Source organism: Brachionichthys hirsutus, chromosome 17, assembly GCF_040956055.1.
Source record: "Brachionichthys hirsutus isolate HB-005 chromosome 17, CSIRO-AGI_Bhir_v1, whole genome shotgun sequence".
Lineage (NCBI taxonomy): Eukaryota > Metazoa > Chordata > Actinopteri > Lophiiformes > Brachionichthyidae > Brachionichthys > Brachionichthys hirsutus.
The window spans coordinates 2,916,067-2,937,932 of NC_090913.1; the positions used below are offsets into that span (position 1 = coordinate 2,916,067).

At 48.1% G+C, this 21,866-nt stretch overlaps 3 protein-coding genes across 3 annotated transcripts; 1 reads left to right on the plus strand and 2 right to left on the minus strand.

Annotated features, from left to right (window-relative positions):
• The first annotated feature begins 916 nt into the window (after positions 1-916).
• tmc5 (transmembrane channel like 5) lies at positions 917-8,054 on the plus strand. Its single transcript, XM_068750956.1, has 20 exons — positions 917-999; positions 1,449-1,624; positions 1,807-1,884; positions 2,189-2,299; positions 2,364-2,466; positions 2,611-2,692; positions 2,779-3,039; positions 3,525-3,670; positions 3,746-3,890; positions 4,086-4,238; positions 4,382-4,548; positions 4,750-4,825; positions 4,931-5,028; positions 5,104-5,199; positions 5,309-5,384; positions 5,732-5,865; positions 6,652-6,825; positions 7,218-7,296; positions 7,410-7,496; positions 7,581-8,054. The coding sequence occupies exons 1-20, from the start codon at positions 917-919 to the stop codon at positions 8,052-8,054; spliced, it is 2,799 nt and encodes a 932-aa protein (XP_068607057.1).
• Positions 8,055-9,264: 1,210 nt separating this feature from the next.
• Positions 9,265-12,562, minus strand: gsg1l (gsg1-like). Its single transcript, XM_068750953.1, has 5 exons — positions 12,274-12,562; positions 10,662-10,709; positions 10,310-10,462; positions 10,069-10,180; positions 9,265-9,559 (listed from the first exon to the last, which is right to left on the minus strand). Exons 1-5 carry the CDS (start codon positions 12,560-12,562, stop codon positions 9,265-9,267), a joined length of 897 nt encoding a protein of 298 aa, XP_068607054.1.
• Positions 12,563-14,591: 2,029 nt separating this feature from the next.
• On the minus strand, positions 14,592-21,301 carry sec23b (SEC23 homolog B, coat complex II component). Its single transcript, XM_068750649.1, has 18 exons — positions 21,069-21,301; positions 20,721-20,778; positions 20,497-20,583; positions 19,818-20,054; positions 19,578-19,660; positions 19,342-19,486; positions 18,706-18,864; positions 18,508-18,623; positions 18,261-18,384; positions 18,094-18,174; positions 17,894-17,983; positions 17,626-17,732; positions 17,216-17,369; positions 17,029-17,106; positions 16,747-16,908; positions 16,587-16,673; positions 16,274-16,495; positions 14,592-15,766 (listed from the first exon to the last, which is right to left on the minus strand). The coding sequence occupies exons 1-18, from the start codon at positions 21,287-21,289 to the stop codon at positions 15,677-15,679; spliced, it is 2,301 nt and encodes a 766-aa protein (XP_068606750.1). The 5' UTR covers positions 21,290-21,301; the 3' UTR covers positions 14,592-15,676.
• Positions 21,302-21,866: the final 565 nt, after the last annotated feature.

A 21,866-nucleotide genomic window follows, 5' to 3' on the forward strand; every position in this document is an offset into this window, starting at 1 on the left:
TAGAACCTTTTGGTGATGATCCAGATCAACATGTGGATGGTGTAAATCTAATTATAGGGGGGGTGATCTGCTTGGCGTAGGTCTGTGCGCTCTGAGTGCTTTTCTAGTTATATATAAAACACGAGATGAAAATGTCCGCAACAACTCACGATCAAATCACATTGCCACAAGTCAACGTGTAGCAGCTACAACATGAACTGCTGCACATCCAGCTGCAGGATGCAGATTTCATTTTAAAGCTGCATCAGCTGTCGCCACATTGCGAGCTGTGCACAATGATTTACAGCCCATTAAAGATGCAGGCAGTGGACTTTTACCCTCCAACCTGACGGCCCTGCCTTCTATCTCACTGTGGCTGGTGCTCTGCCTGATTCACAGGTTACTCCTCCTTCTGCATGTCCACAGCATATTGTCTGGATGATTTGCTTCCGTGTGTTCCCGGGACATTGGAACACGTCAGCAGGTACAGTTTTGTTAGGATTTGTCATTATCTGAACTTTACAGTAACTTTATTCCCATTAAGCTTCTACTGATGATGGGATTGTTTTCTGTGAATATCCTTCAGAGGCTGTCTGAGACAACGTTAGGTCTGTATTGGAACCTAATCCCACTGCATGAATTAATGATGAACAGATGAGGATGAGGAGGGTGGTTAAATTACACATACTTCCCTCTTTATAATGTCGCTGTCACTCTGAACCCAGAGTGGCCTCAATATTTGATGCGGATTGTTTATGATGTATTAAATTGGACTTAACTGGAGCCTGAGTACGACATGTGTTGATACTCTCATCTGAGTCCTTATTGTAGTTATCTGCATTTTTTTCAGAAACGACACACCGAGCAGCGACTGTGACCGGAGGTGCTGAAGGGATTTTGGTTTTCAGAGGATGAACGGATCAGTTTGAAGGATCTCATGACAAACTACAGCGACAGAGGATTCTTCAACCATGCCTACCATGACAGCGAGACCCTGGAAATTGATAGAAGGTTAGTGCTGCTATGATAAGATGAAATGTGCTGCACCAGTGCACATCTTTAAAAAAAAATATCACCTTCTTATTTTAATTTTTCAAAGAATGGGCTTGAGTGAGTCGTGTGTGTGCGTGTGCGTGCCTGTGTGTGTGTGTGTGTGTGTGTGTGAGTGTGTACTCTGAGCCTGAGGTCATTAATTTTAGTCGGGAAAAAATGAACAGGATGTCCTCAAGGTGTGTTTATATGGTGTTTGTTATTCCAGGCAGGATTCAACATTTATTATTCAGTTACGGCTAAAAAGTTTCTAAAAGCACGACAAACAATTATATTAACCAGTTGCAGTCCTAAATTCACTAATCCTGAACATCATATCTACGGTCTCTTTGATGATGCCGTGATGTTAAGGGTTCTTAACCTCAGTGATAAGCAACTTATTTTCCATTTGTAAATCTTTGTGGCTCTCGGCCCTCAAGGAAAACCCACCACACTAACCCCTACCCCAGGGAAGACCCACCCCGGCAGGGTGGGGGCGCGTACACACATTATCCATCAGCTGGTCAGGTCAGCTGGACCGGGAGCGAGAGCGAGAGCATCCCCATGGGCTTCATCTCATCCGGTCCTGGGAGCCCATCATGGCAGCATGAGCTCAGTGAGTGGACGAAGACCAAACTTCAACTCGTTGATTGGAATAGATTTTGACATAAATGCTGTTTATTACGATGAGAGAGCAGTCGTGACTGTTTGTCACTCGTTTGTCTGGGCTCTAGAGTTCCTTACATGCCTCTTCGTGTTGCTAGGTGACACTGTTGTCGCTCCTTGATCCCCTTTCAGATCACAGCCCGTTCCAAATTCCACCTGAATCCGACTACGATCGACCCATTCCACTTCCTTCTTCAGCATCAGGTAATGGTTAAAATTCCTTTGTAATATTCTCATGCAGATAGTGGATTCCATTCACTGTTGCTATGCTACCACTAAACACACACACACACACACACACACACACACACACACAAGCACTAAACACAGCTGCTAAGTCCAGAACAAAATAAATGTGATGGTAAAGGTGTGTTATTGCTGCTGCATTTATGGTTGTCAGGTTTTACTGCCGCTGTGTCCAACGTGACTCATCGCAGCAAAATAATTGCGTAATTGCTGCCCATTTGCTCCAAACAGCAATGACACATTATTGTTTTCTTGTTTCTTCTTCCAGCCAACATGAGATGGAAGGGAGTCCCAAATAGAAGGATGAGCGTGTTTCCGGACGCTGATCCCGCCCATCTAGCGTTCACAGAGGACGCCATGAGGGCCGAGATGGAGGACGGTAAGAGGCCTTGGGGGGGGGGGGGTATAATAGAGAGTGCTCACTGTCATCTTGTGTGTGGCAGAGGAACGGAACCGGGTTAAGGAACTTCTGGCCATGTCGACACAGGACCGGATTCGGGCCATCCGAGACCTTCCGATGAGCTTTGAAGAGAAGAAGCACATCAGGTGGGTTCTGACTGCTGAACAGAGACCCTGCACCCCCCTTGTCTCGTCAGCCTCTGAGCTAACCGTCACACCTTGCTGAGACCTGGTAGACTTTCCCATTCATCAGAGTTTAACACGTACGATGTCCTAAATGCTTCCGCACAGGAGTCAAGTCCTGGCGCTGAAGTCGGCTAAGCAATCTCGCCAGTTCACGTGCTTCGCCGATTGCTCAGAGGATGCCTCGCTGGTGAGGGCATCATCCATCCTACAACGATGCGCCGCCCGTCTCCTCATGCATAACTGAAACGGCGTGCGCATGCTGCTCCCTTGCAGTCGCTCCGCAGGTGCGGCTACACCCTCCGGTCAGCCAGGCAGTCGGTGGCGCTGTGGCAGGGCATCATGAAGGAGATCGGCGGCAAGTTCGGCACCAGCGTCCTCACCTATTTCCTATTCCTCAAGTGGCTGCTGATGTTCAACGTTTTCTCCTTCCTCATCAACTTTGGCTTCATCACCGTCCCCCTGCTTGTTTACGACCTCTCGCCCAACGTCCCTGTGGGCGTGAGCTTCAGGGGGCTGGAGATACTGACCGGAGCTGTAAGTGGAGGCCTACCGCCAGCTCCTTCTATAGCCACCTGTCAGCCCTTATGTGAACATTGGCGCAGTGGGTAGCGCTGCTGCCTCGCAGCAAGAGGAGCTGAACCTGTGACCTTTCTGTCAGTGTCTGCACTGTTCTTCCCGTGTCTGCGCTGAAGACGCCGCCAAAATCATGAAATTTAGGTGAATTGGTTTCACGACAGTATCTGTAGGCGTGAGTGTGAAATATTTTCTGCTGATGTGCAGCCCTGTGATGAACTGGCGGCTTGTCCAGGGTGTAACTCGCCTCTCGCCCAGCTGGGATAGGCTCCAGTGGACCCGTGACCCACAAAGCGGAATAACAGCTGTAGATGAGATGGCTGGATGGATGGAAGAGTTAATGTAGATAGCAGCTTAGTTATAAACACTTTATAAAGTATATGCAGTCGCAAACAGGATCATCACCAACGGCTATACAGTAACTATACTCGGGTTTCTCCCTCCAGGGTTACTTCAACTACACGGTCATGTATTATGGCGGCTACAGCAATGAAACCCTGACGGCGGCCCTGGCGGACTACAACATGCAGCTGGCCTATTTCTTCACCATCACGCTCTACATGGTGCTGTGTGGCGCAGCGCTCGTCTTCAGGTCAGCTGCTGATTCGTCTTCGTGACACAATCCCTCGTATCCTTTCATCAGAATCGTTTCTCTATCCTCACGCAGCACAGCGAACTCTTTCAAGGAAAACTTCGTCCTCGCAGATCCGGTTTCCAACAGCGCGTGGCAGCTCCTGTGCAGCTGGGACTTCAACCTGACCAACGAGAGAGCAGTGAGGCAGCGCAAGAACAACCTGCGAGTCCAACTGAAGGTGAGCGCCGTCACGTCGGAGACACACCTTTGAGTCAGGGAAGAGACGAACGTTTCTGTTAAACCCTCGACACGGTACGGACTACGGAGCCGCTGCAAAGCTCCAAGCTTCAGGAAATAAGCCCCGGATGCAAATCACACGTCCACGTGTTCCGTTTGGAGACACAGCACACGTCTCGTCTCGCCACCTTCCCAGGAGTCTTTGTCAGAGAAGGCCGAGCGGGCGCGGCTGACCCTTGCCGAAAAGATGACGCACTTCTGGGTTCATCTGGGTTCCTGGCTCCTCTCCACCAACTTAGCTGTCGGTTGCGGTGCCAGCATCTATTATCTCTGCATATACGAGCAGCAGGTACACGACTCCGTGTTGCACTTGTGCGGTCCCGTTTGTTTGCACGTTCAGGGGAAACTCTTTATTAGTGCGACACAAGCCTGACTTACAGCCCCGGGGTTCGACCGGCTCCATCTCACGGCCTCCTTCTGGTAACCTCACAGCAAACAACAGACGCTGCCCGCTGGTCTCTGCTCCAGGAGGCCAAGACCCTGCTGGTCCCCTTCGTGGTGTCTCTGGTCAATCTGGTCGTCCCGCTCTTCTACTCCCTCTTCAATAAGTTTGAGCTCTACTCCAGCCAGCGCAGGCAGATCTACGCTCTGGTGCTCAGGTTAGAGAGGAGGAAGCGTCTTCGGACACGAATTAGTGGCAGAAAACGCAGGTTTTTCCTGAAGAACTGGAGATTGAGTCGTGTTTTTCGTTTTGTGCTGAGCGAGGCCAACCTGCAGCTCGAACGCACAGATGCTAAGATGTTTGAATATTCCCTTAATAATCAGCAGCGACTCAAATCTATTTCTTTTTAAACTTACAGAAACGTGTTACTCAGGATGTCCATTCTGGCTGTGCTGTGTTATCACTGGATGAACGTAGTAGCGGAGACGTTTTCGGTACGTTCCATCGGCATTAACCCTTCATTCTCATCACTGAGCTCATCACTAGGGTCCAGGCATCCAAAGCTCAAAGGTCACTCGTAGATTTGATGTTTTCTCCAGTGCTGGGAGTCCATGGTGGGACAGGCTTTGTATCGCCTGGTCATTTTTGACTTCCTCTTCCTGATGTTGGGATCCTTCTTCGGCGAGTTCCTCAGCAAGTGAGTTCGTTTTCACAAATAGTTTGAGAAATGAGGAAACCTCACGTGACTCGTTATGTTATGTCTTTGCCACAGCGTGATTGGGACAAGATTATTACCACGTCACGGGGTTCCAGAGTTTGACGTAGCCAGAAACGTCCTTGACCTGATCTACGCACAGACTCTGGCCTGGTAAGAATAACTCGCCCGGATGATATCTACAGGATGCAACAAGCTGGATTAAATCCAACACTTCCCAGCGCTAAGAATGAACGAATGTTCCTTTATTTTCCCCCGGCAGGATCGGAATCTACTTCTCTCCTCTGCTGCCTGCCATCCAGATTCTTAAATTCTTCATCCTATTTTACTTAAAGAAGGTACGTGCTGGGTTTGGACTGTTTAGAATGGATCGAGGAGGCACCGATTGAAAGGAGGCACGGCACCATGCTGCCGGAGGATCGTGTTACTCCGTGCCATTTGTGCAGCTGGTTAAATATTTCATTCACGCTCTTTTCATCACGTTGACAAGCTTACTTTATCTCGCATGACGTGAAATGCACGCTTTGATCCTGCTGGTAACCGGACCCAGACTGGATCTGGAGTTGATGAAGAGTTCTTTAGCGCGTTGAAGGACCTTTGATGCGTTGCGTTCAGGGCTGCATCTGAATGAGTGTTTGCTTTTAGAACCGTTCATCACTGTCTGCTTTGGTCACTCCCTCCCCAGGTCAGCCTGACCCAGAACTGTCAGCCTCCCCGGCGGTCCGGCCGAGCGGCTCAGATGCAAACCATCTTCATCGCCCTCCTCTTCTTCCCTTTCTTTGCAGGAGCTCTGTCTGTGGTTGCATACACTGCCTGGAGGTACGAAGCATGACCAAAACTCTTCTGCAATCTGCAAAAAGGGTCTGCAGAGACTCTACTTTCCGCGCAGACTGAACACTTTTAATGTGGACAAAACTTTGATGGTCTTATTTTATAAATCTTTTATCGAGTCCATTTTAACCTTCTGTATAATTTCCTGGTATGGATATCTCACAGTGCAAAACAAAAACAGTTTGTCCAGCATTGTGAAGGTAGCGAGTAAAATCATTGGCTCACAGCAGCATTCCTTGGCTGAAATCTTTGACCGGCAGGTGTTGCGGAAGGCACGGTCAATTCTGTCCACCTCGGATCACCCTCTCTTGGAGGAGTTTGCTCTCCTACTCTCTGGGCGGAGGTACAAACTCCCCAGGATAAAGAGCAATAGATTTAAATTTTCGTTTGTCCCAAGTGCAATAAATGTTCTTAACCTGCACTAACCTTCACTTGTCTGCACTGCTCAGCAGCACTTTATTCATTAGGGCCTCCATCCCAGAGATAGGACAGATTTATTTATCTTTTTTTAAAGGTTGTTTTTATTGTTGTTTTACTTTACATGTTCCATGTCGTCCTGTGGCATTGTTGTTGTTGTTGTGACCTCTGCTGCAAAGCAAATTTCCCCTTGTGGGACAATAAAGCTCTGAACGGAACTGAACTGAACTGAACTGAACGGACACAACCTAGTTTTCACCATTCTGAAGTTTCACGCCGCATCAAAACTATATACATTTTTATTTACGCATGCTGCCCTCCTCATCCTCGTCTCGTCTTCCTCGTCCCGGTCTACAGCCTGACTCCCTCGGAGCGGTGCGGTCCGTTCCGAGGACTCAACAACACCTTCAGCGTCGTCGGCGTCTGGATGGAGGGCCTGGAGGACGCCCCCGGGTCTCAGTGGGCCATCTGGATCTACAGAAACGTCATCAGAAGTGAAGTCTTCTACTTCTTCATCACGCTCATCATCATGTAAGGGCTCGGTGGCGCTCCATCATGTCGGTGATGGCTGTGATAACACTCATCCCGGGCGTGTGGTGTTTTAAACCGGTTAAGTTCATGCGCTTCGTTCCTCTGTAAAACATTTTACATTTACATAATTAATAGGCAGCAGCTTCACTTAGGTCTTCATTTTAAAGTTATTAAAACTTACAATAAACTACTAGAATTGAATACAGTTTATTACCAAACTGTAATTTTTATGGAATTTACAATAGTCTTCTTCTCCTCAGGAATGTTACTGTGATAGTCTATTAAAATGATTTAATTATTGTGTATTGATCAAATCTTAATACACAACTAACAGGACAATGACATATTTTAGGCTACTATCACAATGGCCTTAAATTCATTTTCTCTCCCAGAATCATTATAAACATCTTCTGGCAAGTCACTCGAGGCCGCAAGCATCTCATTGGTCAACTGAGACAGCAGATTGTTAACGTGAGGCTTTTAGAATCCATCCTTAATAATAAGCCTTTGCCTATTTTTCCAGTTTATCCCACAATGCAAATGTATCTTTTCTCTCACCTTTGCTGTTTTCCTTTTCTTCCCAGGAGGGGAAAGACAAGTCCTTCCTACTAGACAAGCTCCAGAACCTCCAAAAATCTACTGGAAAACCCAAACAGAAGAATAACACAAAGGTTTATTATGCTCATTTGGGTTTTTTTTTTTGCTTTGCGATTTCTTGTCAATCTCATCTCACCTTATTGCCTCTTTACCTTCAGCCATCCAACCGGCATTTAAGCAGCCGCCCCTCCGGCAGTCAGTCCAACTCAAACGCCTTGGTTCAGGCTTTAATCGCACGCCAGAGGCTTGAAGACGCCGAGCGTCTCGGCTCTGGTGGGTTGCCAGGTCCAGACATCTCCACCTCAGGCGCTCTGGTTGAACAGACGTCTTCCTCCAGCGCCCTCTTACAGGCCATGCGGGCCAGACAGGAAGCCCAGATTCAGGAGTGGGATGGAAATAACAGCACCGCAGGGTTTCCTGAGAACCCAACCGACGGTCTTGCACGGGCCATGCAAGCCAGACAAAGAGCAGAGGAGTATGGAGAAGGCAGCCTGCCGTCCTCAGTGTCAGGAGTTATGATGCAAGTCAGGCAGGGAACCCAAGAACCTCCTCAGAACCCGGGCTCCAGTGCTCTCATACAGGCCATGCTGGCCCGGCAGGAGGCCCAGAACGAGTACGATGACGGCTATTGAACTTGTGGAAGGTTCCTTGTGATTTGTGTTGTCCCCTGAATATATATTTAGAACTCCAGAAATGGGTTGTTTGTGTAATTGCAATATAATTAGTGCTGCTGAACAAATGAAGGAACAAAGTACTAGAACAGCGACGTGGCAGGACTACCTCTTATTGCACTTCTTTAATGAATATATATGACAGTATACAGGCTTTGTAAGATATAGTATATATATAATGTACACCTTGTGCCATATATAAATATATATAAAATAATGTGTGTCTCATGTGCATGAATCCTGAACACTGTATATAATATATAAAAATGGATTAAATAAAGTAATTCATTACGGCCCCCTGTATTACATTTCCTTGTATTGAATAACTTAAATGTACTTTTGCAGATGTGAGGAAAACCGGATTCAGTCGGGATTCTGTTCACAACGCCACGGATCAGACATTCCGTTTCACGGCTCCGTGACGTTGTTCTTCCATCACGTTATAAATGTTCTAAACTGTGTTTCCTACATAAAATGTGTCACAACCTTATAGAAAATGTAAAAACATATTTTTTTGTATGTTTACATATCACATTTCAGCTAATTTTATGCATTTTCCCGGTTGAAAAATTCCAAATCAGAGAATTAATGAATAACTATCCAGCGTGTTGCCTGAAACACTGAAAAAAGGCTTCTTTACAGGATTTACACTTTGATTAAAACAAAAAAGTGAGATTGAAATGTAAAACCATTGGAGTTACGTGTAGCGATGTCCTGCTGGTCGATCCTTCCTTCAACCTTTATGTTACGTTTCTATTACAGTTCGCATCATTTCAGGCTCCATGAGACAACGAAACACCCAAAAGAAAAATGGAACACAATTTCCCAGGAGAAAATACTGCACACTTACATACACTGGCCTATTTACAATGTATATTTGCATGTCTGCTCACCGCTTGGCTCTTGTTAATGGTGAATGAACACCTGCTATGCTGTTTGCCTGCCTTTGCCTTGATTGATAAGGATATTCATGCTCCTCTGGGTGTACGTAACACACATCAATCAAATCGACACGGCCAGAACGCACCTTCATCCGTGCAATCGATTTTCACCACTAGTTGGTGTGAAGCTCTTTTGTGACACCAACACACCCACCTTCAGAGCAGCGTCGATATTTGATGGAGCTGGAATCCCCCCCCTCTGTCGAAAACGCCACCGCCAACCGCCCCACTCAACACTGCTCCTCCCCCAAAGACCCTGCAATATCACTCAAATCTAAAGCGTCACCAGGGAGGGGGGTTCTCCTGCCGCTTTTCGGGGTATGTCCGGGGTAGAAGTCCACAGATTTGGAGACGGAGTGCACAGAGTGTTCCTGGAAATATCCGAACGCCTCCCGTGCGTGCTCCTCTCGGATGCTTTGCTCAAAGGTCTTGCGTTTGCGCCTGAACTCAATGACGGTCTTGGTGTAGGAGTTGATGGTGGTGACCGAAGCGCCCATGCAGCAGGTGAAGGAAGCCCAGGCCATGCTGGGGGAGAGCAGAGCGGAAGCAAAGGCAAATCAAAGACTGGGAAGCTCGCGTTTGAACAACCGTGTCGGGACACACAAATAGCGTTTTTACACTCTTCCTTCAATATTTCTGTTTGCAGAGATAAGTGTCAATCGCATCCAATCCTTCTAGTTCCCAAAGGCATTCCGGGTCCGCATCCGAGATGAGACATTCAATCACGCTCTAATGTACTTTTCACAAAGGTCGGGAATTGTTTTGCCTCGCAAAGGCGTTTTCAGCATACTGTGCATATTGTAAAGGAGTGAATTATTATCGCCTTATGCAATTCCAATCACGCCTCTATTGGGGCTTTGGACACCAAAGCCTAATCCTGCCATAACATGAGAGATTTGGGTTTTTTCATTAGCGACAGCGCTGCAGCAGAGGACTGTATGCTACAGGCTGAATGGAATCCCTCATCTGGTTTGATAAAGCAAAGCTTCGTGTGATCATTAGTGAACAGAAAGTGTGAGGTTTCAGGGGTTTACCAGAAAGACCAGCCGTAGTCCCAGTTGTATGGCCTCCAATCGGGCGGTCCGAGGCTGACAGTGACCTGGAAGACCTGCGTGTACATCACATGAGCCACCATCCCGAGAAGACCTGAAAGAACACGCGGGTTTAGTTGACACGCGGCTCAAATACACGATGAAGCCTTTCCACGCACACACAATCTGCTATCATGGGATGCTGACGGGGCGGAGCGATGGACCAAAACTAAAACCAAACTACCTGATAGGACGGTGAAGACGGCGGCGAAGGCATTGAGCTTGAGACCATCGATGACGTTGCTGGAGTGGACGAGCTCTAAGCACATGAGACTGAAGCCCACAAGCAGCAGGACAATGTAGAGTATCTCAGAAACCAGCGACAGCCAGAGCATCCCTGCAAGAGCGGCACATTTCATTAGCCTGCATGCACGAACACGAGCCCACACTGACGACAGCGAGTTTGTCTCTCTGTTCCCGCTGGGCTGGTTGGTGCGGGTCAGTAGCAACCCCAGTGATGACGTGTCCTCGATCAGTGGGGGTTGTTAGAGAACAGAGAGGGAGGGGCCTTTTAAAGATGAACGGTGGACTCTCACCTTTCTCTGATGCAGGGGCCAAGTCGATGAAGCTTCGGCATCGCTCACCTACAACGAAAAGATGAGCTTTTATTATTAAGAACTGCGTTTACCGTTGATATTTATCTTGGGTTTGGACATGAATGTGCCAAATGATTGAGTCTGTCAAGGGCAAAGGTCAGGCGCTGACCCCACAGCGACACGAAACGCTGAGTTCACAAATCCAGAGAGGTGAATAAATGCAGAATGAGAGAACGTTTGAGAAAAACATCTTATAATTCTCCAGCTGCTGAGTCGTTGCGGCCTGCCTAACATCTGGATCTAGTCATTCTGAATTGCAGGCGCTTTAAGTAGAATTTCACCTATAAGAGAAGAAATGATTACGAAGAATGTGCGAGATGACAGCCTCCATCAGCCTAACGGGATATCAGCAAACCACCCTTGGCGTGGCGCTTACCCGCTGTCATCTGTCGAGAGCAGCGCGTGTCACCGGATTTGTTGTAATCAGGTAGAAACAGCGTGGCAGCAGCTGTTTTGCGGAAAAACTCATCAAGGCCCTGTTGCATAATCCTCATTAACTCAAGCTGTCTGAGCCGCCCTCCATCGTACAGCCACTTGATGAGATAAACATGTGCGGCCATTCCGTCTTGGATAATCTCAATGCTTGGTTCATTTATACGGTGACATGTAGCATTTGCATGCATTTGCATTATTTGCTTTGGATTAATGTCACACCGGCGGGTTGTTGAGTTGGGAGATGAACCCAAAGGAACTCTGATGCATGCCACCTTTGCGTCTTGTTATTGAATGAACAGATGAATTACTTTCCCCGGGTGAAGAAATAAAGCATCATTCACTGTTTGGCTTAAGCGGTGAAGCAATCACGTCCTTCCCCTCTCAAGTGCTGCAGCCCTGGGCTGGATTCCACAACACTGGATGTGGGGTAGAGCATCTGCTTCAATCCTTGCATTCATTACTGCTGCTGGTTGCGCTGCTTTCAGTGCCAGATAGAGTATAGAGGGGAAATGTGCAATTTGATAAATAGACTGATATTAATGGAGGACGATTATCCCCAAATAATCATGAATTGGAATAATTAATCTGAGTTAAAATGAGTTTCCAGAGGAGATCGTTTAAATAGTGGACAGTTAAAACTGATTAAACTGATGGAGTCTGAAATGAAGCAAAAATTTCAAAGAAATTAATTTGAGGTTAAGATTCACAAAATTAAAGAACGGATTGTGTTTTTTAACATTATGGTTAAGTTGAAAAATTTAAAGTATAAAGTTAAGAAAAGAGGGAAAAAAGCCTTCAGATCCTTTTGGTGATGTCACTGAGAAAAATAAAACTCTTCTGATGTTTGTGTTTGTATTAATATTTTGGCTACATTTCTCTGAATTGATCTCATTTTATTAGCTGCATTTATATTTCTTGATCTAAAGCAGTGAATAAATTCTATAAAAGCAACATATCTGCAAAGAGATCTTCAAAACCCTTTACAAACTAAAAATAATAATAATAATACTAATTTTTTTAAAGACAGCCCTGATTTCATATTTATTCATTTCAACTATGTGGGTAAAAAAGACGGACAATTTCACAGGTGTTCAAATATACCCCCCACCCCCCTTACTTTCATCGTGGATGTTTTCCTCGCACGACAGCCAGATGCCGGTGTGGAACTGTCTGAACAGGAACCTGTCGTCCCCGGTCTCCCAGCTGTACACCACCTTGTTGGGGTCGGTCTCGTTCACCCCGTAGTCGATGCACTGGTGCGTCCTCAGCTTGCTGCACTTCGGCTTGGGGACTCTCTGCGTGCCCACGCACCAGTAGGTCGTCGCGAACGCGCTGATGGAGAAGAACAGGGCGAAGAAGTTCAAGCCGACTGACGTCAGGGTCCTGCATCGGCGCGTCGTCTTCATCGTCTGCGAGGAGGAGGATGACCCGACAGGTTCAGGAGACGTCCCGGGCTAAGCGCACCCGGGGAGGCGCGGGTCCCATTTGGAACGCGACAGCTTCCGTGCGACAGCTTCCGTGCGTCAGCGGGTGCGCAGCGCAGCATCAGCATCAGCATCAGCATCAGCATCAGCATCAGCATCAGCATCCCCACGCTGAGCTCAGCTGTGAACCACATCATTAGACTTTCTGTCTCCTTCACGCGCGGTTCCCCCACGAGCGTTCATCCTATAGGAAGTCACATTGTCAAAGGATTTGACGCTTTGATGACATCACGGATGGGATTTTCTAATGACGCACGCGCTGCCCCCCCCCCCCCCCCCTTCAGTCGGTGGCACGTGGTCGCTTTGATGTGATCATACATGAAACGTCTTCCTATCTTTGTCGTGTTTCTCTTCTATGAAACACGCGCCTGCTGCAGAGCCAAGTGTCCGTTTCCATCTGCAGCCGCTGAGCTGTGGCCATCAGCGAGAGAAAGATGACAATCACGTGTAATGAATTAGTTCATTCATTTTATTAATGTGCTTTAAATAAAAAGCTCTCCATCAGTAAAATAAATGGAAACGTTCAAAGCTTTTCCTGCTCGCCGTTGGCTTCACTTCTGAGTTCTGAGATCACGTTTGTGATTTCAGAGAAGCTGATCCGTGTCCTCTCGTCCAGACCAATGACCGAACCGCAGGGGGTCTGCTGATCTCTGCACACCGAGCCAAGTAGAGATGACTCCACAAGAGTCCCCCCCCCAAACAGTGCTGAAGCAACCTTTCCATCTCCAGAGGTCTGGATAGACACTGAACAATCTGATGCTGCAGGCGATTCCCACCTTGGCATGCCCCCCCCTCAGAACTTAATCGAGCAGGGAGAGGCACATTCTTCTGTTGTCATTTCTCAGGATTAAAACTTTACGCAGCCTTTTGCACACAGAAACAACAAATTTAATTTGACAAATCTTCTCCATAATTGGTTGGGAGTAAATCTCACTCTGAACTCCTCTCAGTTCTGTGTCCTCCTGTCCTCCCTTCTCATTTATAACAGCAGCATATTAAAAGTCCAGAGCCAGTAAAGTCCGTCTGTGTGGACGATCGGCTGCTTCCTGCTTCTGGCAAATGAATCCCTGCTCTAAAGATAACCCACTGCAAGTCATTTTCTCCAGTGTGAGGGAGCGGATGTCCAGACTTCCTCCATGACCTGCAACAGGAGAATAACTACACGACGACGGATGCAGCATGAATCTCAGGCAGCTCAGGTGCGTGGTTTGTGGACTGTGATTTCATTTTGACATCGGGAATAAAGCTGAACTAGTTTTCTGCTCGCCTGCTGAGAGAACACTGCAGACATCAAACGCTGCACTCCAAGTAATTGCTGAAAGTGAGTGCAGGTCTCATTTCAATATAAATGGGTTCCTTCGGTGCCAGCGTCGGACTTATACATTTACTAAAGTACAGTGCGGAGGTGCTGGTATTTTGTTTTCTAACTTGCTTTTACCTTCTTGCTTGTACGTAGTGAATTTTCTGGTGCTCTAGTGTAACTTTCAGTTTTATTATTATTATTTCAATTACCACTGGTACGGATGGACATTTCATTTAGCATCAGAATTAACTCCTGCTTTGGTGTGTGTGTATATATATATATAAAAATAGGCAGTACCAACAGTCGGTGCAGGTTTGACCTTGATTTTTCCGTATGGTCTTCATCATCATCTGATGAAAGTATCGTGTCAATCATAGTTATAGAAATGTGCTCGGACATATTCTATCTAAAACTCTTACACAAGTTATCTGGGACGGAAGCCAGAACGGATTCTCTGGCCGAACTGATCCGTTAGGATTTGATAGATAATAAAACAACGCATTTCTTTCCAGCTTTGCCTGAGGTTGGGAATCCCATGGACATGAGCATCCTGAATGAAGAAAGAAACCTCTGAACATCACCGGACCTGCGCAGCGCCAGCCTTGTTGCATGTGTCCAGTTTTTCGAGCAGAGACACTGAGATTGGAATGAAAACGTATTTTATTTGAGACAATGTCGATATGGAATCAGATCAAACGCAGCTGCGTCACCAAACAGAAAGATATATATACACAGATCTAACAAGGAGCTTTTAGTCAGAGATGAAGAGCCCTTTCTTTAGCGTTGACTACCTTTGCAGCATATGCGACAACGGCGGGAGGCATTAAGCTCCTGATGGACGCAGACTTCATTCGTATCTCAGCCGCAACTTCATCTTAAAGCGGCCAAGAGTCAAATTTGCCTCTAAAACAGATAGCCCCTCAGGATTAATCTTCATAAGCTGCTGTTGACTGATCCTCGAAGTCATACTGTCTGCGTGCTCTGAAATCAGCTTACAGTGATTTAGATTGGGCGTTGTGGGTTTTATGTGGAGTGGAACCGAATGGGGAAAAAAAGGCAATTGTTAAGGGTGCGTCGCTTCCGATCTGCAGCAACACACACACACACACACACGAGCATCTCCGCTAATCTCCGACTTCCGCGTGGAAATCCATCATGGGATTTTACACGCCGAGGCCAGGACAGGCGACGCAGACAGAATCCACTTCCTGTCGAGGTTTAAGAATCCAGACAAGCATCCGTTTTATACGTCCGACAATACAATAAAGTTTGATTCCAAAAACAACCGGGCAGGAATGAGAGGCCTGAACCGTTTAAGACGCAAGGGGTAAATAAAGCAGTTAACAAGCCACCGGGTGTGAACGCCCCCCCCCCAGCATCAGCGACACCACTATACTTGATTCAGGAGAATATTTAGGACAAACAATAATATAAATTACTGGTAAAATCGTTCTGCATGTCAGAGAAGGTTGTCACATGTTACAGAGAAATAGAGACTCTAATATTGCCGACACGACGGCAGTCGAGTACCAGAAATGAGCAGAACCGTCCCCGGACTTCAGATGAGGAATGTGCTGCTCCCGTTCCTTTCGTTGCATGCGGCACCGATAACGGCTCGGTGAGATCAAACATGCACATACGGTAGGTTCTGGGTTCGTCTCCTCTACGGACACAGAAGAAATGTTGACGGGTCCCTAAGGGTCTGATCGCTTCTTCTCTCGGAGCAGCGGCGTCTACGCTGAGCTGGACACGGCCAGTTTCTTCAGGTGGTCCATGAAGACCTGCAGGCTGACGTCATCGGTGAGGATCGGGGCGCCGGCCTCCTGCAGGATGGCGGAAAACGGCTTGAGCGATTTTGTACACGGATCTTTACAAGGAAGAACTCTGATCCTGTGATCGATTTAAGTAAGCATTTTACCGCTAACATTAGCTTATGCGAGTTCTTTGCCCCTCAAGAAGCTCATTTTCAGACCATCACAGATGAATCCGGAATGTTTGGACACTGGAGGTTAGAGTTCAGCGCTTCCGTCACTTGGGAAATAAAGATTAAGGCTATTTTCAGCTTTCAATCTCCCTCACTTAGCTAATCCAGAACCCGCGTTTCCTGCCAGTTTGGCTTTAAATCTTTAGAGCTGTCAGGGAAGATTGTCGTTTCACCCAGGAGGACATGCCTGGGGGCCGTTTTTAAGTCTTGATTTGGATGCGGAAAGAGAATGAGAGGATTCGGAACCTTTGAGAAAGTGCTTCACGCCGGTACGAATGTCCTGTCCTGAACCGTCACGTCTTAAAAGCACCTTCAATCAGCTGGGCTGACTCTTGTTTTGCCGTACCTGTCCCATGGCGTAGATATTGTTGTGCGTCTGTGACGGGTTGACTTTGGAGAGCAGGAAGCGAGCCTGCGAGCCCCCGTGCTCGGTGTTGACGTAGCGCGGCATGGGGAAGCGCGTCTGCAGGATCTCCTGGGCGTCGTCCAGCGGCGCCTGCAGCAGCTGCTTGAAGTTCTCGTACTCCGGCATTTCCTGGTAGCCGGCCTTCTGCCACTGCGCCATGGTCTGGGAACAAAGAGGAACGCGACATTCGGAAAGGCAGGAGGGGCGTGAGGGGCGTGAGGGGCACGTTTGACGAGGAGATGCGTCCGCTTACCTCGCCGTGGTAGATAACCAGCTGGAAGAAAGTGTCCATCAGCAGGATCCGATCGGGCAGGATGCTGCCGCTGTCCAGGAGAACCGGCTGCAACGCAGAACACAGTTCAGAATGCAGCCATCAGACAGCGACGCGGTGCGGTGCGGGGTGTGGGGCTGACCTCTGGTGGTCCGTAGAAGGAGTACGAGTAGAGGATGGGCTGGATCATGATCAGGGACTGGGTCAGGTCCTGCCTGACAAAGTGGTGCCGGTAGTAGGACGACTCGTCCGGGCTGTTGTTGAACACTTGCAGGAAGGGCGACCGGCGCAGGTGGAACATAAACTGCAGGAAGACATTTTTTATTTTTATTTTCAAATCACGTCATTATTTTTTGTGCATTTAATGCTAAACAATCCAAACGTGGCACGTCAGAACCGATGATGTTCTCTAATGACGTTTCACCTGTGGGTACAGCGAAAGCGTCTCGGACAACCTGAAGGATGTCGGATCGTCTTTATTGAACTGGCCGAACTTCTGACACTGAAAGCGGAGAGACAAGAACGCCGTTTGACCGTTGAACGCATTCACCGATTTGACTGCATCAACAAAGACAAGATGGCGTCATTCCACTCGTCACACAGGGACTAACCAGACGGATCAGCTGCCTGTCGAGCCAACGCAGGACATCCGGCCCCTCCTCCGACTCGGCTCGGAAGACTCCCAGACGCGCCATGAGCACCGCGGCCGCTTCCTGGTCGAACGACGACTCGATGTGCTGGATTTGTGTCTGCGCATCTGCCCAGCTTTGATAGGAAGAAAGGAAACAGCCGGGAGGGGGGGGCGGCGATTTAAAAGTGAGCATGGGTGCGTCCCAGTCCCCAAGAGTCCCTACAGGCCTCAACAGAATGAGGAATGTAAACAGAGGCTAATATTGATTCAAACTGTCAGTTTAAAATGATAAACACCAAAATGAGCACGGACTCGGTTGTTAAATAACCCGAGGTGATGGGTTGACATGAAAGCTCATTAGAAGCAGATCACAGAAACAAGGTGGCTCACTTCCTGGCGATGGTCGAGACCCGGATCCGCCGCTGCGTGTTGGAATGCTGGTACTGGGTTATGAACTGGATCGCCCCCCGGCCCCCCTGGGGAATTGGCGCATTGTGCTAAACACACACACACACACAAAGTCAGTGAGACTAAAATCTTTAATCACATTCTAGTATTTAACAAGCTTAATAAATGGATCCATTCGTTGCTTTGTGATTTGATCGGTACGTCTGCCGTCATCTCATCAGGGGCTTCCAGCCCGGAGAGTTTCTCTTACCTGATTCACCACCTCAAAGTACATCCCCAAAGTGGTGGAGGGGTTCAGGCTGCACACTTTCCACTGGGTTGTGCCACCGACGCCCATCTCCTACACAAAGCAGAGAAAGCGTCGTGATGAACGGGGGGCGATTACCGCTCCCAGGTGGAAGAGGTCAGCAGGGGAGGTGGAAAGAATCTGAAAGGGGGGGGGGGACTCACGTTCTCTGAAACACTGGGACCCTTGGAGTTGAGCGTGACACACGGTCCGATGGCGCCGCAAACCTTCAGCTCTCTCGAGGTCTGAAAGAAGAGCAAACTCGCATGATTCGGGATGCTCGATCAGCTTCCGAGCGCTCCTCGTCCGACGGCGTAAACGGCGCCGCTACCTTGACCTCGAGGACGCCTCCGAAGGCCATGCGGAAGTCGCTGTTGTAGTCTTTGCTGAAGACTCTCTGGAAGGTCTGCTTGAACAGGGACGTGTTGAAGGAGTCTCCCATCACAATGTGGCCCCTGAAAGCGTTTAACAAACTGTTTTTTCTAGATGTTCAGGCGCTCGCGTGTAAAGAATCGTACATCCAGAGCCGCTTCCTAATCGAGCCCACATCCTTCACTGATTCAACAGGACGGACTCACCCGGTGAGATTAGATAAGCACTTCATTTCCAGCAGTCCGGTCTGATCCAAGGCGCAGGCATAGATATCAATACTGTGGCCGTTCACTGCCGAGCGGTTCGCCATGGCGTCGTAATACTGAAGGAGCACAAGACGAGGTCAGCGGACACGTGCCGTGGGGGGGGGGGGGGGGGATTCCACGCTCCACGCTCCCACTCACCTTGGTGGCTTTCTTCAGATGGCGAGCGTTGTCTTTCTGGATGTCGTGCCAGGAGCGGATGGGGGTTTTCAGCTCGTCCCCCACCACCATGCCCGGGCCCTGGGTCGGGGGTCCCCCGATGAACAGCATCACACGAGCCCCCGTGTTGGGGAAGGTACCCTGAGGATAAGGAGTAGGTGAATTGAGGATAACCACCGTGCCGGTACTTGCTCGTATCGTGTTACATTGCACAGACTTTGTCTTAACCACATCACCCCCCCCCCCCCCCCGCATATATTAATGCTGATTAATCTCCGGTCTGCTGATGTAGCGTACGACAGGCGACTGATCCGATGCGTCGGGTACCAATCCCTGCAGATTAGCAGCAGACAGAGACGATAACGGTGGCCGAGAGAAAAGCCGGACAGCAAACAAGGAAACGCCCTTTGAACTTACAAACCTCAGCTTTGAACATGTGGCACAGTCGTCTGCTAGAGGCTAAAGTACAAGCTATTTGAAGTCTGTGTGTGTGTGTGTGTGTGTGAGAGAGACAGCATCTTGTCCTCAGGTTTATTTAAACTTCACATGAAACGTTTGCATAGTTTATGCACTAAACATTCAATAGTATCCGTGTCTTTGCATGTGCATCTCCTGTACCTCCAGCAGACTGACGGCGACCGACAGAGCAACGCCGGTTGAGCGGAGCGGGCGTTTCCCCTGAGGGACGGGCCACGGATCTCTCTGGAGCTCGCCGAGCAGGTCGGTTAAATTCATGTCGACTCTGTGTACGGGCTGCAGGAACCTGAATATGAACACCAGGGAAACTTTAAGAGGAAACGCCAACTGACATGAAGCCGCTACGACGTCGGGAGGTCTGGATGCTCCCCCCGTACCTGCATGAGGCCGTAGTGTTGGGGGCCGCCATCGGACGCCCTTGTTGTCCCGATGCTGATGCTTTTGTTAGACCCAACATCTCCTGAAAAAAATGAACCCCCCCCACACAAAGATTTAGCCCAAAAGACTATTTTCATATGCGCCATTCTAACACAAACTAGTGCAACTTGGCTCGGATCCTTTTTGACTTTGTTATGCTCATCTCATGTCTTTATTTTTTCAGTCGAGCCTCCGCCCACCTGGATCTGTTTGGAGGAGAGCTCCTTGGTGCCTCTGAACACGTAGCTCTTAGCGATACCCTCGCAGCTGAGCTCGTGGACCTGGACCATGCGTCCGAATGTGATGAGACCGACCAGCGCGTTGGGAGGCAGCAGGCTGAGGGACATCTGCAGGGACTCCTTCAGGGCCTGGAGGTCCTCTTCCTCCAAGCATGTGTCCACTACATACAGGAACGCTAGCGGCGTTTGGGGTCCGCGCTGTCGAGAGGTGGGGAGGAATGAAGCGCTCTGGTGAAGTAACACGGCTGGCAGAGACACAAGCTCATATTACGTTTGTAAACCACATGCAATGATTATGGAGCTACAATTGTTAGCATTCGGGAAAACTCTTAGGGATCTTAAGTGTCGTGAGAATCCGATGAGGTTGACATTTGGGCTTACGACAAACCTATATGGCTAATGTTCCAGCGCTGATCACAATAGCTACGTGTACAATCCTTACGTGAGAATGTGAACCAATGAGGAGTGAATTAAATTACCGTGCAGAGCTGAGACAGAAAAGCAGGATCAATAAACCCCATAATTTACAGAGGCCTTTATCAGCCAACTGTTAATATTCACCTCCGCAGAATACACCTTCAGTACGTACAACATCCACGCATGGGGCTACGGCCCGAGTACAGACGGGTGTGATTCTCACCTGTACTATGTACTCGATGGTAGAAAACTGTGGCATGAGTTCAGCCGGCTGGTTCATGTCTGATATGCCTGCATACGATGGAGGGAACTGCAGAGACACAGAGAGAGAGCGAGAATATTAACCAGAATAATTAAACAACAAAACAAGTACAATTACACATTTTAATATTTGTCAAGGAACGGATTCCTGTCAAAGCAAACAACGCTCCGAATGCCAGTTCTTACCGGATTTCTCTGGAAGCAGAAGTTGCAAGCCCATATCTTCGCTCTGAAGTCAACTTGGCTGAAAAGGGGATTTAAAAAAAAAAGACGGGTTTGCATCCACTTGGCAAAAGTATCATCGCTGTGTCTAATAAGAGGCTAAACATGGTTTCTGTGACTCGTCGCAATTATTACGCCTGAGAATTCTCCAATGCCGAGCTCTGGAAGTATAATCAAATAATATAAATTCAAATCATTCCATCCCATTTCCTTTCATTGAACGCTACAAGATCAAATATATAGTTAACATAAAATATTAAACATGTAAACATGAAAACATCTGCTAGAGCAATTTCTTTCCGTCGCACTCACCACAGTGGGTTGAGCACTGCTTTACAATTGGCCCGGCTACACAGAACCGGCTCGTACTGGACCGGTGGCAGGTCAGGCCTCTCCTTCAGCGGCGTGAACAGGCAGGAGACCGGGACCACGAGCCTGGTGGCTTCCAGACGGCTAGAGGGCCAGAGATTCCAGCTGAATCGAACCCCGTCCCTGTCCTCGTTCTGCTGGATGAACTCCTGGTAGGTCGCCATCACGGAGCTTCAGCAGAGAGAGAAGAGTGAGAAGAGTGAGGTGGTGTGAACCCAACAGGAGGACCGGGTAATGGGACACTGGGCGTGCAAGTTAGTGCTTCTTTTACCAGCTGCGGTAAACTATCTCACGGATGGAAAAAAAAAAAGACGCATGAACTGCAAATGCGTGACGCACAACCGTGTCGATAGGAAACCTGAAAAGCCGGTTTTTGAGAGGACCGTGGGCAGGAATCCCTCTCAAGGCGTCATCTTTTTTCAGATGAGTCAATGCCAATATCAATATGATCAAAAGTAAAACAACCTGAGGAAATGAATGTTCCATAACAGTGCGTCACCATGGTCACAAGGCACAATTAAAAACAGCCAAGTGTATTTAGAATAGTTCAGTGACGTCATGATACGACCTACATTTCTGTAAAGCAGACAACTGGGTGCCAGGGAGGACGATTACTGATTATTTTCCTCAAGTAATAGTATAATTAAATAATAAACTGAGTGAATATCAAGTAGGTGTTCAAACATGAATGAGTCATATTCCCTTTACAATATGAAACGTTTATTGATTTCTTCGTGGGTC

Coding starts and splice junctions, on each gene's coding strand:
- tmc5 (XM_068750956.1), top strand. CDS start 917: ATGACAAACTACAGCGACAGAGGATTCTTCAACCATGCCTACCATGAC. Junction 2,300..2,363: donor GAGGGCCGAGATGGAGGACG/GTAAGAGGCCTT, acceptor TGTGTGTGGCAG/AGGAACGGAACCGGGTTAAG. Junction 2,467..2,610: donor GAAGAGAAGAAGCACATCAG/GTGGGTTCTGAC, acceptor GCTTCCGCACAG/GAGTCAAGTCCTGGCGCTGA.
- gsg1l (XM_068750953.1), bottom strand. CDS start 12,562: ATGAAGACGACGCGCCGATGCAGGACCCTGACGTCAGTCGGCTTGAAC. Junction 10,181..10,309: donor CGTCTTCACCGTCCTATCAG/GTAGTTTGGTTT, acceptor GTGTTCTTTCAG/GTCTTCTCGGGATGGTGGCT. Junction 9,560..10,068: donor GACTACGGCTGGTCTTTCTG/GTAAACCCCTGA, acceptor GCTCTCCCCCAG/CATGGCCTGGGCTTCCTTCA.
- sec23b (XM_068750649.1), bottom strand. CDS start 21,289: ATGGCGACCTACCAGGAGTTCATCCAGCAGAACGAGGACAGGGACGGG. Junction 19,487..19,577: donor AACACTACGGCCTCATGCAG/GTACGGGGGGAG, acceptor GTTCATATTCAG/GTTCCTGCAGCCCGTACACA. Junction 16,674..16,746: donor CCTTCTACGGACCACCAGAG/GTCAGCCCCACA, acceptor TCTGCGTTGCAG/CCGGTTCTCCTGGACAGCGG.